Genomic DNA, 14,349 nt, shown 5'->3' with positions numbered 1-14,349 from the left:
CAAAATACTATATGTCAAGCCTAAATCTGCTTCTGTAACATTCACTAATAGCTCCTACTTCTGCACTAGTAGGCCAATCAGAACAAACTTAATCCTCCTTTACATGACAGTTCTTCAAATACTTAAATAACTATACTGCCTCTTATGTCTTTTCTCCAATTTTAACATCCCCAGATCCTTCAACCAAAGTTTGTATGTTCAGAAATCCTCTCACTATCCAGGTTTCCTTCTTATCCTAAATTCCAATGGAATGTACTAGATGTAGAGTACACAGCTTATAACTATTCTGGATGAGGGCAGAGTAAGGCCAAAATATTATTATTACAAACCATGGCTCTCTTAATGCAGACCACTGACTGCTGCCACACTGTGGAATCAAAATGCACTTGAGTTCACTAAAAGTTCCAGCTCCTTTATAGGTACAAGTTCTCTGGCCTTTCTGACTTTCTTCACTCTGGTTCCCAAGCCTAGCTTGCTCTTCTACCAGAGCCCAATTCAAATGCTATCTATTCCATGAAGCCTTTGTTTATCTCCTGCCAGGATCAAGCCTCTTTAGTGCTTTAATATTTAATTTAACTTTAATTTAAAATTACATAATAGTGATTTGTCCCTTATCTTTCTATCAGAAAGGACAGAGGGTGAGAGCACCCCTAAGTTAGATAAACTTTGGGTCACTTCCAGAGTCTAGCGCAGCTCTCTCTGTACATAGCAAGAGCTTATTCAATGTATGTTGTATGAAATGACCTATGGTCTTATGTTTCCCACTGTTTCTCTCATTAACTGCCATCCTGGGACCATCCCTAGTGCTATGAAGTTTGTCTCTATGCCACTGCACAAAGACATCCTTTCATCCTTGTCCCCATGCTTTGGTCCAGAATTCTGCTTATTTCTCTAACAATCTCAAGCTGATCCATTTCTTGAAGGTCCAACACAATTCCTACTTTTCTCTCTACAAGGTCTTCCAAAACCAATTCCAGTGCACTGAATAATCTTTTCCTTTCTCTGAATTCCTATACAGCATAAGCTCCTTGAAGGCAGAACAAACTTAATCTTTGGTTCATTATATCCCCAGCACAATGTATTTCTTTTATTAAGGTCATTTCTCCGCCACTTAATTATTCGATGCTGCTGCATGTGTTTCTTGGTGCCCAATCCCATTACACATATACTCCTCAGGGTCGAAAAGCACATCATCTACTCTTTCATATCTCCAAAACAGAGCACATAGTAAGAAATGAATAAGATCACAAAACATTCACTTATAAATAACATGACCTATACTGCTAATGTTTAAATGTACTAACTCTGTCATACAATATCACTACCACTTTATTTTCATATCATACAAAACAAAGGTACTATGAAAACTCATTCAAGAATATATACTATGATAGACAACTGCCACAAATACAACCATAATTCACTTTAGAAACACAAATCTGAAAAAAACTACCATAGATGAGCTGTTAAATGATTATCAAAGTTTTCCTCCAATAATGCTATCCTTTAATTGCAAAAAAAAAAAATACAATACAAAAAATTCTAAATTTGTGAACAGTTATGAAATTTTCAAATGCCCTCAGGCATAGACTTAATTGCCTCTATCTCCATCTCTGCCCAGGCCTGGTCTAAGTTTAAAAAAAAATTTACACCCGGGTTGTTCAGACAAAATGAAATCAACTAACAAACATTCATTAAGCACCTAAAATGTTCCAGGCACTTTGCTGGGCACTGGGGATACAAATACAAAACACACAATCCCTGCCACCAAGGAATATACATTCTACTCAGATTTAGAACATACTCACAGTTTAGTAAATAAAAGATAGTAACTGACAAGAATTGACTGAGGAAGTAAGAAAAAGTTTTTGGAAGAAGACTGCACTTAATGGAAGCTAGGGACTCCAAGCCTTTTTCTTCCCTGCCCCCTCTTCTCAGATCACATTCTTCTCACTTATCATGCAGCCTTCTACAACTACCTCCATCACAATGTCTCTGGTGAAGAGGTGGCCACTTACCAGGCAAACCTTTCTGCACGCACAAATGACCCCATTCCATCCCATCTCCAACACACTGATCCCCTGCCCCCCCAGTCTCATTTATCTTCAATCTCTACTAGCTGCTTCCCTACTGTCCACAAAACATCTTCAAAAAAGCCTCACTTGATCCATCCATCCCAGCTGGTTATCGTCCAACATCTCTTTTCCTTTTTTTGGTTAAACTCCTTGAGAAGGCTGCCTACAATAAGTGGTTCTACTTCCTTTCCTCTGATGATTCTGTAATTGTCAAATCTAATTTTTTTTTCCTTAATCCTCATCCTTCTTGAATTTTCTGCAGCCTGTCAACCACCATCTTCTTGACATTCTATTCCTCTTAAGGCATGGCTCTTTTAATTTTCCTTATGTTGTCTGCCTACTCCTTCCCGTTCTTCTTTGCTGGATCTTCAGCTAGGCCTCACCATGGGTATCCCCCAAGGTTCTCTCTTGGGTCCTTTTCTATTCTCTCTCTACATGGATTCAATTAACATTTCTATGCAGAGGAAAGATAGCATTCAGGGAGACCAACTGCAGAACTACCGTAGGAGTCAGACAAAAGGCAATGGAAGCCTAAAGTATAATGTGTCACACTAATGGGAAAATGTGTGTAATATGAAGTATATGTAGAGCCTCTATTAGATTACACACCATTTTGGAGTGGGGGGAGAAGAGAGATGGGGAGAAAATGTGGAAGTCAAAATCTTATGAAAGTGAATGGTGAAAACTAAAAATAAATAAATAAAATTTTTAAAGAATATATTTTTAAAAGTATAATGTATCATAAACAGAGAAAAGGGGATGAATACAAGAGATGATGAAGTGGAATTAACAAGACTTAGCAACTGACCGAGTACTGGGGGCAGGTAAAGGGACTGAGTAGTCAAGAACGACTAAGGTTATAGACCCAGGTTACTGGAAGGATAATGGCAGCCTCAACAAAATTCACGAAGTTAGGAGAAAAAGTTTTGAAGAAAAAATAGTGAGTTGTTTTGGAGACAGAGAATTTGAGATACATTACTAGAATTCAGGCTGGATAGGGAGCTTTGAGAGTTGTCCATAGAGAGATGATAGTTAAATCCATGAGACCTGATGAGACCACCAAAAGAGAGTGAGGAGAGAAGAGGGCACAGGACAGAGCCCTGTGGTACCCACATGAATAAAAGGGGTATATGGCTAGGGAACCTAGAACATAGGAACAGTCTGACAAGGAGAAGAGAACTTCAACAAAGCAGTGTTGGGAAAACACAAGTAGGAGAGAACAGTAAACAAATGTCAAACTTAGAAAAAGCCACTGGATCTAGTACTAAAGAGATCATTGGTTACTTTGCAAAGAAGTTTCAGTCAAATGACAGGGATAAAAGTCAGATTATAGGTTTAGAAGTGAAGACTTTTCTAAGACTCTGGCTATGAAAGAGAGAAGAGGACAACAGCTTGAGGGTTTGTTTTTTCTTTGAACGATGGATGAAACCTGGGCATGCCTATAAGCATCAGGGAATAAGACAGTACAGAGAGAAACTGAAAATTAGGAAAAGAGAGACAATGATTGAAGGCTCAAAAAACTTTAGAAGAGAGGTGATGGAACCAAGAAGACAAGCAGATAGGTTGGCAATGATAAGAAAGAATACTTCTGCTTAAAATGGAACAAAGGAGGAGAAAACAGAATACTGAGGTGATCTGATGTGTGGAATTGAGGAGAGGTAGCTCACAAAAGATGGCGTCAATTTTTACAGGGAAGTTTGTGATGAGGTTCTCTGCTGAGAAGAAAGGAGTAGAGTAATTTAGGCGTCTTGAAAAGAAAAGGTCTGCAGAGACAAAACAGAGACTTCAATACCAGACCGCACCCCTACTTTTTCGGGGTGGGGGGGAAGATACACACAAACTTCATCTGCACTTTTTATAAAGTTTTATTGATACATTTTGTTTTGACACAGGAGATAGTTCTCAATAAATACCCAAACAACCTTCAGTAATGTCATTCCCAGAGAATAGTTAAGCACTTTCCGTTTTAATAATTACCAACTGTTAACAAAAAGGAAAGCTTTACGCTTTAACTCTGATAGTTTGGTACCAACATTGCCCGTTTTATTTGTTCTGAGTTGCTTTTATTAACATTGTTGTAATCATCACAGTCATTTTTTTTCCTCACCCTTGTCTTCCTCCACTACCTCCTTCCCTGACCCAGGCCACCCAAAACCCATTCAGGCTGCCTGACTGCTTAAATGAAATGGGACTCACCAAATTCATTCTTTTCAGTGAGATGGGAGACCTCCAGGCCTTACCATCTCCTCTGCCCTGCATCCTAATGTCCCTCCTGACCATACCATCTATCAGCTTCTTCTTCTTCTTCTTCTTCTATGCTCTGCACACCTCTTGCACTGTCAATTGACCTAATTTAACCTAAGGACCCCTGAACCCTACCATTGACCTCTCACTCCAAATTTATGGCTTCTGGGCCTTTCCATCCACCCCTTTACCCCAAATTAGAGGGTGAGTTCCTTGAGGGCAGAGACTGTTTCACTCTATTAGTGTTCACAGTACCTAGAATGTAGTAAAAGTGCTTAATACTTTTTTGCTCACCCTCATGTCTGAAAGTTATACATGCACGATCCCTCATAGCACAATAAAATTACACTAGTCACATGCCAATTTGTTCAGCCATTCTCCAGGTGTTAAAACATATTTTGTTTCCACCCCTCTCCCTCTGAAAAAACAGTGAGGAGTGATCCATGCATTTGTGTTAGTGTGGTTCCCAGCTATTCCCTCCCTCCTGAGTTCTGGGGACTTCGAACATTCCAGAGCTCTTTCCATGTCTATATTCAATCTCTGCTCTGCCTCTGAAGCACTTTAGACAGGAGGGTCCAGAGTAGCAGTAGCTTCAGTGACAGTGGAACAGAAAAGCAATGACAACACCCAATCTCATGATCCAGCTGAAACCATCCTCTCCAAAGTTATCAGAGAACTCTAAACTACAAACCTACTGGGCTCTTCTCAAGCCTCATTCCTCTTGGCCACTCCACAGCCTCTGAAACTATGGATGGACTGGTCCCTTCTCCCTTAAATACATGCCCTAACATCGCTCTCTCATGCTTCTTCTCCACCTGTCTAACCTTCCTCAGACTTCTTTGCTGGATCTTCATCATGGCCACCATGGATGACCCCAAGGCTCTGGCCTGGGTCCTCTTCTGAGTCCCCTCTCTTTAATCTCACTTACTGATTTCATGAGTTCCCATCTCTATGCAGATGATACACACTCATCCTTAATTTCCTTTCTCTCGAAATATAAGCACAATCTCCAACTGCCTTTTGGGTACCTTAAACTCAACGTCCCACAGGCATCGAAATCTCACAATGTCCAAAACAGAACTCATCATCCAGCCCCTTCCAAAATCTCCCCTCTTCAACTCTCCTACATGTTGACATCATTGCTGTATTTCCAGTTATCCAGACGAACAACCTCCTTGCTCTCCTCAACTCTCATTCACCCTACATCCAACCACTGCCAAGTCCTTTCCTTTCTACCTTCACAACATGTCTCATATGCCCCCTTCTCTCTGCTCACATCCTAGTTCAGGGTCTTCTTGTTAACTATCCAGGCAAGAAGTGCTTTCTAATTGGTCTCCCTGCTTCATGCCTCTCCCCATTTCATTTAACTTCTACTCAGCTGCCAGTGTGATTTTCCTCAAGTACAGAGCTGACCCTGTTAGCCTCCTATGCAAATAAACTCCAGTGATACCCTATTATCTGCAGGATCAAATATAAAGTCCTTTTTTGGGGGGTGGGGGGGCATTTAAAGCTCTTCTCAACCTGGTTCCTTCCTAGCTGTCCAGTCACCTTAACACTTGACTCCTCCACATGAAGCCTTTGATTCATGTGGCCACACTGGTCTCCCAGCTAGTCCTCACATATGACACACCATCTCCATGCCTTTGCCCTGAACGTCTCCTGATGCCTGCAATGCTCTCTCTCACCTCCTTTTCTTAAGTTTCCCTGGCTTCCTTCACGACTCAGCTCAAATCCAAACTTCTACAGGAGGCCTTTTCTGGTCCCCACAAGTGATAATGCATTCCCTCTGAAAATGTCGTCCATCTACTCTGCATATATGTTGTATGTTCCTAGTTATTTTCATGATTTTCTCCCCCATTAGAATGTGAGCTACTTGAAGGCAGAGACTGCTTTTGCCTTTCTTTGCATCCCCAGAACTTGGCACAACTCCTGGCACACGTTGACTTCTGTCTACTAAGGAGTCTCCGACGGTAACCATGCCACATCCTCACCTGAGCTTGGCTATGTATCCCTCTTATCTGAGGAAAAAGAGGTACGACCCGAATATAACTTAAGCTTACAATCAACTTGTCACCATTCGGAACTGAGCTGTCGTCTTACTGTCCTCTTGCTTCAGTGACAAGTCTTATCAGCTGGTTATCTGGGAAGGTCTAAGGATGTTCAGAATGACCAACAGCTCCACAACAAATGCCTTTTTCCCATGTTCTACCAGGTGATCCAACAATCAGAAAAGTGTTAACCATACATATTAGGGTCAGGCTAAATGATCTTTAAGGTCCTTTCAATCTCTAAATCCTACAAGAATACTATACTTCAAGGATCTATGACAATGTGTGTTATTGACTCTACAACTTAGTAGATAGATGAGGTGTAGTGGAGTCAATCACTCTGCCCCTAATAACCCTGCTAGTTCCCAGAAGATCTAGGGCAGGTTTTCAGACTCCTAAACTTAGATGAAAAGTTACTACGGCTGAAAAACTGTGTCATCATGAAGCCAACATGGTGATGAACCTCTCTTAAAATAGCTAAGCGTATTCTTCAGACAGCAGATATATAGTCCATCATGAAGTTCACTCAAAACCTTTCCAGCTTGACGGGACTAGCCAGAGCTTGTACCTTCAAAAACCCGTGGTCACTTCCACAGCAGAATGATGTACTAAAGTAGGACTTTGGTGGAGAATAAGCCTATTATTCTCCTAATAATAACAGCCTACATTCACATAGGGTTTTAAAGTTCACAGAACACTTTCCCCTATATCTCACTTGTGCTTCACAACAATACTGTGGCAAAGAGTAACAGAATTATCTATCTTCATTTCACAGATGAAGAAACTGAGATAAACTGATTTGCCCAAGATCACACTGAAAATAAAACCCAGTCTCTGAAGGCCCATTCAAAGGAATGTTTTCTTTACTACACCACACATGCAACACACTCCCAAGCTGACCTCAGGATAAGATCTACTTTTTAAGTTCAAAAGAACACAAGTGATTACAGATTTTGAGTTGAAATGGATCACAGAGATCATCTAGAACACAGGTCCTTAATCATTTCTTTTTGTCTTGGACCTGTGGTCCATTGTAAAGTCTGGGGATGCTAAATTTCTTCTCAAAATGATGTTCTGAAAACAATTATGTCAAAGAACAATTAGATGAAAACAATTATAGTTATAAAATTTTTTCAAAGTTCATGACCACACGTTAAAAACTCTGATCTAAACGAAACTCTTCGTTTTATGAGAAAATACAGAAAGAGCACGATAAGGCAATTTGTTCCCAATAACCTGGTAAGTTAGTGGCAGATGCAAGATAACTCATCTGACTCCCGGTCCTCAATGTTTTCTACCATATCACACTGCTTCCCAAAATGACGATTGTGAAAGTGCATAAAATAAAAATATATATAACTATAGGGAGGGAATCAATTCTGGTTTTAGTCTTAAGATATGTCTTTAAGACAACTGTCAACATATTCCTTCAGCCATAAGAGTTTTATCAATCCAAAGCTTTTAGTAGAATTTTTTTTTCATCATAAAGTCAACAACGTGTTTTCTTGTGAAGGACAACACAGGGTTAATTCAAGGAGACATTCCTGCCTCTTCACTAAGTTTCTTCACCCACATCAATCAATATCATTCTATAACAAAGAACTGCTTTCGCTTTAATATCTAAAACGGCAAAAAACAATTATATGAATTAATTTTTTCAAACTGTTAAGATTTAATGACCTGGTTGTTCATCTGTTTACTGATATTTACACTCTCCAGTCCCAAGTCAAAGTTTCTACAGACTGTAAAGGGAATGTTCCCTTAAGTTAAGAATTATTTTAAAAGGTTAGAGAAATATAATAAGTTGAGAAAACTGTCAATGGCGTAACTTTTTCTTGTTTGAGGCTAACAATGTTGCTATAATGGTTTTCATATTCCATACAGAGTAAAAAAATGTCTTGGGAACATTAAAAGCATATCTGAAGGATTGAGGCTGACAATGATCATCATACTGCTGCAAATTAGAGGTCAAATTAGGAATTAAAACACCAGGTGCTGGTAGGCAAGCTACTGAATAAGAAAAACACACACACTTCCTCAATCTTTCTCCTAAAAGCCACCACCACTTTTTTGCTACACTATACACTTAAAAGAAAAAAAGGAAAGAAAAAGAGAAAAACCTGTCAGTGAAAGAACAGCAGGCACATTTTTCTCTGGAGTATAAGTCCTTCCCAAATTCATATTTCACTAACAAAGAAATAATGTAATGGCAAGCTAATGATTACTGCCTCAGAAAAGAAGCTTAATAACTCATATTTCTTCTATAGGACTTGAAAGTTTGCAATGCACTGTTCCTACAACAATCATATTAGCTCCATTTTACAAATAAGGAAATCAGAGGCTCTGATAAGTTAAATGACAGTTCATAAGTGAACCCAGGTCTTCTGACTCCAAATCCATCGCTCCACTATGCCATCCTCCCATTCTCAGCATCCCTAGCTGAAGTTACTCAATTCTAAAAAGCAAAGCCAAATCTGCAGGCACTCTCTAATATCTAGTACAAAAGTAAGGATGAGGGATTTATTGTCAAGTTCCTTTTCATTAACTTATGCGACAAAAAGTCATTCATGGCACTTGTATACAATATAGTTCACACTGACACAAGAAAAAATTAATTTTAATTAAACAAATGGGATTGATAAACAGGTTGGATTTTTTTCCCCCAAATCAGCACAAAACCCTGCACCTCAAAGAAAACACTTGCCCCAGGCAATTTTAACATTTGAACACATTCTTAAAGTCACTTTACTCTTGTACTTTTATTCCACCTCAAAAATCTTTAACAAATATTCATAGCACCAATGATTCTAGAATCCACTAACCTATTTTAAGCTGAGGATTTTGGAGGACTATTAAATTCTAAGCAAAACTGATTTGCTCATCACCTCCTCAAATCTATCATTAAAACTAGTGGGATTACTTATTAAATAACTATAACCATCATTCACACAACTCAACGAAAAGGACCCATTCACACACAATTCTAAAATGATGGATGAGGTATTTCCTGAATTATTTCTAAATTTGCAGAATGTGAGCTTCTGAACGAAAACAAGAGATAATTATTAATTCCTTTACATAGTTAAGCAATAGCACGGCCTTGAGACATATTATCAATATAAAAAAGTTGACAAAAATGTGATATATACACAAGCAAAGGATAAAATCTGGCACTCTTTACCCACTTTAGGGGGGAAAATTAAATAGAGGAGAGGCATACTTAGTTAACCACTAATGTCTATTAAAAACATCAAAATAAAATGACAGGTGTTAATTCTTAACTATTGTTTCTATACAATAGCATTAGGTCACTAGAATATCCTCTTCACTAGTCACCATTTTTAAGGAAGTAAGATCTTATCCTAGACACTAAAGTAAAACAACTGAAAAATATAAGAGAAACAACACTTTCAATGTCTCTAATAGTTTTGCACTAATGACAGACTTATGGTAAAACCTACTATACAAATTATGAACCAGTGCAAACGCGGCCATTCGTAATTCTTTTCTTCAAACCAAACCAGTTCCTTTGTTAGAAATTACTATCTTTCTAGAGAGGGGAAACATTGAACATTTTCCTTTTTTAATTTTCAGGATACTGCTCAAACCTAAAATAGTCTATCACAGTCTAAAACAGACTTACTAACAATCACTTGAAAAAGACATTACTGAAATCCAATTTACTAGCCAAAATAAAAGAAATTTACTGAAGCTCAAAATATATTAAATTTAAGACTATAGGTTATTTCAAAAAAGAGGTGTCTTTCCCACACTAAGTGAGCTTCCAAAGTGCCCATTTTGCAAATGTAAACTGGAGAGTGGGCCATTATAGCAATTTAACTAGTATGGAGGTGTAGAGGTTGGGGGAGGGGAAAGAGAAGAAGGCCACAGCCACTAGGACCCCCCAGTGAAATGAACAAAGTGGCAGACCCTGAAAATCTGGGGAAGGGTCTTGGCGTATGTGAATGTGGTTTTGGTGGCTTTTTAGGGAGGGCTGATCATACCTTTCCCCTTGGCACTGGTGCTGCTGTTGCTGCTGCCGCCAACTGCACAGGCTGAATCTTTCCTGAACCTCTTGCTCTGAGGTCTCACACTGGACCTTAAGAAATGATGCTGGTCCTGGGAAGAGGCCTGAAGGGGGGACGGGGCTTGCTGCAGGCTGGAGGAGGAAGGGTTATTATTGTTATTATTATTGATAATCTTCTCCTCTTTCTTTGTGCTGTGGCTGGTCTCTTTAGCTGCTTCTCCTCCTCCAGCCCCTTCTCCTTCCAGGGAGTCCTCATCTGCTGATCTCTTGCCCAGCTTTTTGAGCCCTTCCTCCCCGCTGCTGCCGTCTCCCAACTTCACTGTCATCCTAGGGGAAGGGGGAAGAGGGAAGAAAAAAAGAAAAACCTCATGAGACCCGCAAAGGAGAAAAAATCCCTGGCCCAGAGAGGGGAGAAGTTTAGCTGCAGAAATTCCCTCTCAACATGGCCGCCGTTGTTTGTTACAAATCCCCTCTCGGCTCCTTTGCCTGTCCCGGCCCAACAGCCCGGGCCCGGTCTGCCAGGGGGCCGGGGACGGATCCCCAGCCCACCCACCCCCCACCAGAACCGACCCGGAGGGCTCCGGACCCTTCCAAGGGGGCTGGACGGCGGATTTGCCAAGGAAACGGCCCGGCCAAAGTCAGGCGTCTGAAGCGCTCGCGAAGAGAGAGAAAACCAGAGCAGCAGCAGCCCCAGACGGCGCAGACCCCGGGGAGCTGCGGGGCCCCCGAAGCCGCTGCGGGGCCCCCTCTCCGTCCTACCCATGCTGCGGGTCCTCGGGGCCGGGGGCTGTCTTCTTTCTCCTCACCATGGAGCCGAGGTGATCCGACCTACCCAGGGGGGAAATGGTTCATCGTCCTAGATGCAGCAGCAGCTTCTCTGTGCGTGTGGAGCTCTCCTGCTCTGACTCGGGCTGGGGCTGGCCAAGGCTTCAAAGATTCCCAACTCCTTCCCCCTCCCCCCACGCCCCCCCCCTCCAAAAGGGGAAAGGACTACAACATTTTGCACACCTATTCCTGCCACTAGCTACAAGTTCACCCCAGGAAAGGGGCAGAGGGCCCAAGATCAAGTGCAGGAGGAGCCAACCTCAAGCTGGCCACTTTGCAAAGAGAACACCAAGGCTGAAAGCTGCTGTCACCTTTTTGCATTTAAAAAAATAAAATAAACAGCAATTTAAACCCCCAAATCCCTGTAAGTTTTTGTCTTCTGGAATCAGAAAAGAAGTTACTTCAAAGAACAGATCTTCAGATAATTTCAGAATAAGGCAAAAAAAAAAAGGTGTTTGAGGGTTTGTTTTTCTTTTTCTCTCTCTTTTTTTCAACAAAAGAGCCTGTTGCACCAAACACTTAGCTGCGTTAGGATGAGTTTGATAGTAATTTCCAAGTAAGCTTGTAGGAATTCTTCCTATAAAAATCTTTTTCATCATCATTGCCATAATTTCTTATCCACTGCATATAAAAATTCCCTAAGTTAAATTTGCTCATCAAAAAATGGCTTTGCTCAAAAATCAGTTTCCCTCAAAAACAACTTATGTGGGTAAAAATATTAATCTATGTGTTATGAAACAAAACTAAATAGTATAAGTTCCTCAAAGTCTTCAGGAACCATGCCCAAGAACACAACCACTGGAGACAAAAGAACAACATATTATTTAAAATCGAATTAACTAATGCTATCAGATACACTACATGACATATAGAATGTATTAAATAGGTTTTTTTTTTTAGTAACAAGAAAACTTTAAAATTGGCATAGCATCAGCACAGGGCCAACATTATATACTGTGTAAAACACAAATAGATAGAAAATCTGAGTTTTCACATTTCTAATCTGTAATGTAAATCACTAATTCATAGAACTGGTATAAGTTAAAAGTGACATGAAGCATCAAAAATAAAATACTACTAAAAACTTTACAGAAAAATACAGATATAAAAGTAGCACCTGAAACATATTTTACAAGAACTGATCAAAGGCAGAAGGCAATATTACAATTTCCCATTCAATATTCTTTTCATAAAATTTAGAACTTATGAAGAGGAGCTTTGCTTGGTCTAAAATCTGTAGGAGAGAGGCAAAAACTTTGGTTGCCCTTGGCTTTACCTCAAGTGAGCACCATACATTTAGCTTAGCAAAATAGTCTTAAAACAATTACCTTTCAAATAATAACTCGGGTAAACAAAATTTACCAGACTCTAAAATGCGGATACTAGGCAGAACCAAGAACACCTAATTTTTCAGAACTGAAAAATGCCTACAGAAGATACAGTACAGTCTGTATCTTCTAAAATTTTTAAAGCTCACAGTTGAATCATTCTAAAGAGACGGTAACCCCAACATTACTACCTGCTGGTGCACACAGGTGCAATTCCCTTTTTAACAGAAGAAAACAGTAGTGGAACACTTGTCGTGGGGGGCTGGGCGCACTAGCCTACTTTTCTACCTTTTACAGTACCACTGACAAGACAACTAACTACCCATGCGTAATAAATCCGGCATTCTCAGGAAAGGGTATCCCTCAGACCACTGCAACACGAACTGATTCACCCCTATGCATGGCACAGGCGCCCAGGTTGATCGCCCTTCCATACCACTTGGAAGATGCTTCCTGAAACAGGGTACCTTGCTCCTCACCTCTACGTTCCTCCAATCCGCCCTCTTGCCAACATTAGATTACTTTTCTTCCGATTAGTCCTTCTGGCTTTGCTCTATCCCTACAGGAAAATCCTCCATCGCCACGACAGAATGACAGGTCTGAACTAAGGAGGAGCAAGTGGGTGCCCCCAATCGCTAGCGCTGCTCGTCTTGCTGCTGACCCCAGACTGAGGACTGTCCTCCCACCCCAGCACAGACCACGGAAAGGGCCCCACCACTCGCCGAGCGCCCATCCTTCCCGACCCCCTCCACATTAAAGCAATCGATCCGGCGCCCCAGGGGTACCCCGGTCCTTTACCTTAGGCATCAAAGCCCAGACGCAGCCTGGCACTGCGGGCTCTCCGGCCGGCTGCTCGCAGTCCAGCGGCGTCCTTCCCGCTGTTCCGGGGGTCTGCTCCAGGCTTACCACGCCCTTTCCCCGGCCCGGGCCCCCGGAGCCCTCTCTCGCAGGCGGTGGCCCCGGTTGCCCAGGGCCGGGCCTCAGGCTCTGCCGGCCCGAGCCCGGCCGCCTCTGCTGCCGCTCGATCCCCCCCACCCCCGAGGCGGCACAGGGCGGCCGCCGGCCAGCCGCCCGCGCTGGGGGAAGGGGCCGGGGGGGAGTGTCCTCGGGTTGGGGAGAAAGAGACGCTGCGGGCCGAGGGCTGGGCAGGGGAAGGTCTGTTCGGAGCCCCGGGCCCCGCCGCGAGGCGCGGCGCGACCCCGCGCGCGGGTCCGAGGGCGGCCCCCCGCCTCTCCGCGGGTAGGGCTGGCGACTGTCGGAACCCCCGGCCCGTGCAGCAGTCTGCCGGTCCCCGGCCGCTCCCCGACTCCAGACAGCCTCTCTCGCGGCCGCAGCACTTCACCGGGCGCTCAGCAGTTCCGGCTCCAGCAGCGGCAGAAGCAGAAGGCGCCGCAACACGACCGCGCGCGGAGCAAGGGGCGCGCGCACAGGGCCGGGGGAAGGCGCTCGTGGACGAGCACGCCGCCAGCTTTCCTCCTCTTCCAACCAAGCGCCCGACAAGCTAAAATGTCATTGGCTAGGGGCTGGCGCGCGCGCCGGCCTAGAACGCACCCGGGCAGGAAGATGGGTGGGTCCAAGGATGAAGTAATGTTGTGGTGCCTTTTGCCCCTACTGTAACAGGCGGGGTCAATTCGGATTGGTGCAGTGACAGCCAATAGGGAGTCAACAAAGAGAGGCATGATTGGTCGGGACAGTGTTGACTAATGCGTGGGAAAAACGGATTACAACAGAGTGCCTTAGTAAGAAAAGCAGTTCTTCGCCTGGCCTTTGATAAGGAAATAGAAACGATGGAGATACAAGAT

General features: G+C 42.6%; 1 protein-coding gene across 2 annotated transcripts in view; it reads right to left on the bottom strand.

The window, feature by feature from the left end:
• CRAMP1 (cramped chromatin regulator homolog 1) overlaps window positions 1-13,516 on the bottom strand; it is a 119,881-nt gene extending 106,365 nt beyond the window's left edge. Inside the window, exons 1-2 of one of the 2 annotated variants that reach the window (XM_036738512.1) lie at window positions 13,346-13,516; window positions 10,372-10,721 (exon numbers count right to left, since the gene is read on the bottom strand). In XM_036738512.1, the coding sequence (XP_036594407.1) occupies window positions 10,372-10,720 (349 nt within the window). In that variant the 5' untranslated portion in view covers window position 10,721; window positions 13,346-13,516. Of the gene's footprint in view, window positions 1-10,371; window positions 10,722-11,153; window positions 11,217-13,345 lie in introns of those variants that run through there. The other variant, XM_036738511.1, reaches the window with a different exon arrangement.
• Window positions 13,517-14,349: the final 833 nt, after the last annotated feature.

The sequence above is a fragment of the Trichosurus vulpecula genome, chromosome 9, assembly GCF_011100635.1.
Source record: "Trichosurus vulpecula isolate mTriVul1 chromosome 9, mTriVul1.pri, whole genome shotgun sequence".
Classification (NCBI taxonomy): Eukaryota; Metazoa; Chordata; class Mammalia; order Diprotodontia; family Phalangeridae; genus Trichosurus; species Trichosurus vulpecula.
Note: the sequence above shows the minus strand (reverse complement) of the source record. Positions and strands in the feature narration are given on the sequence as shown.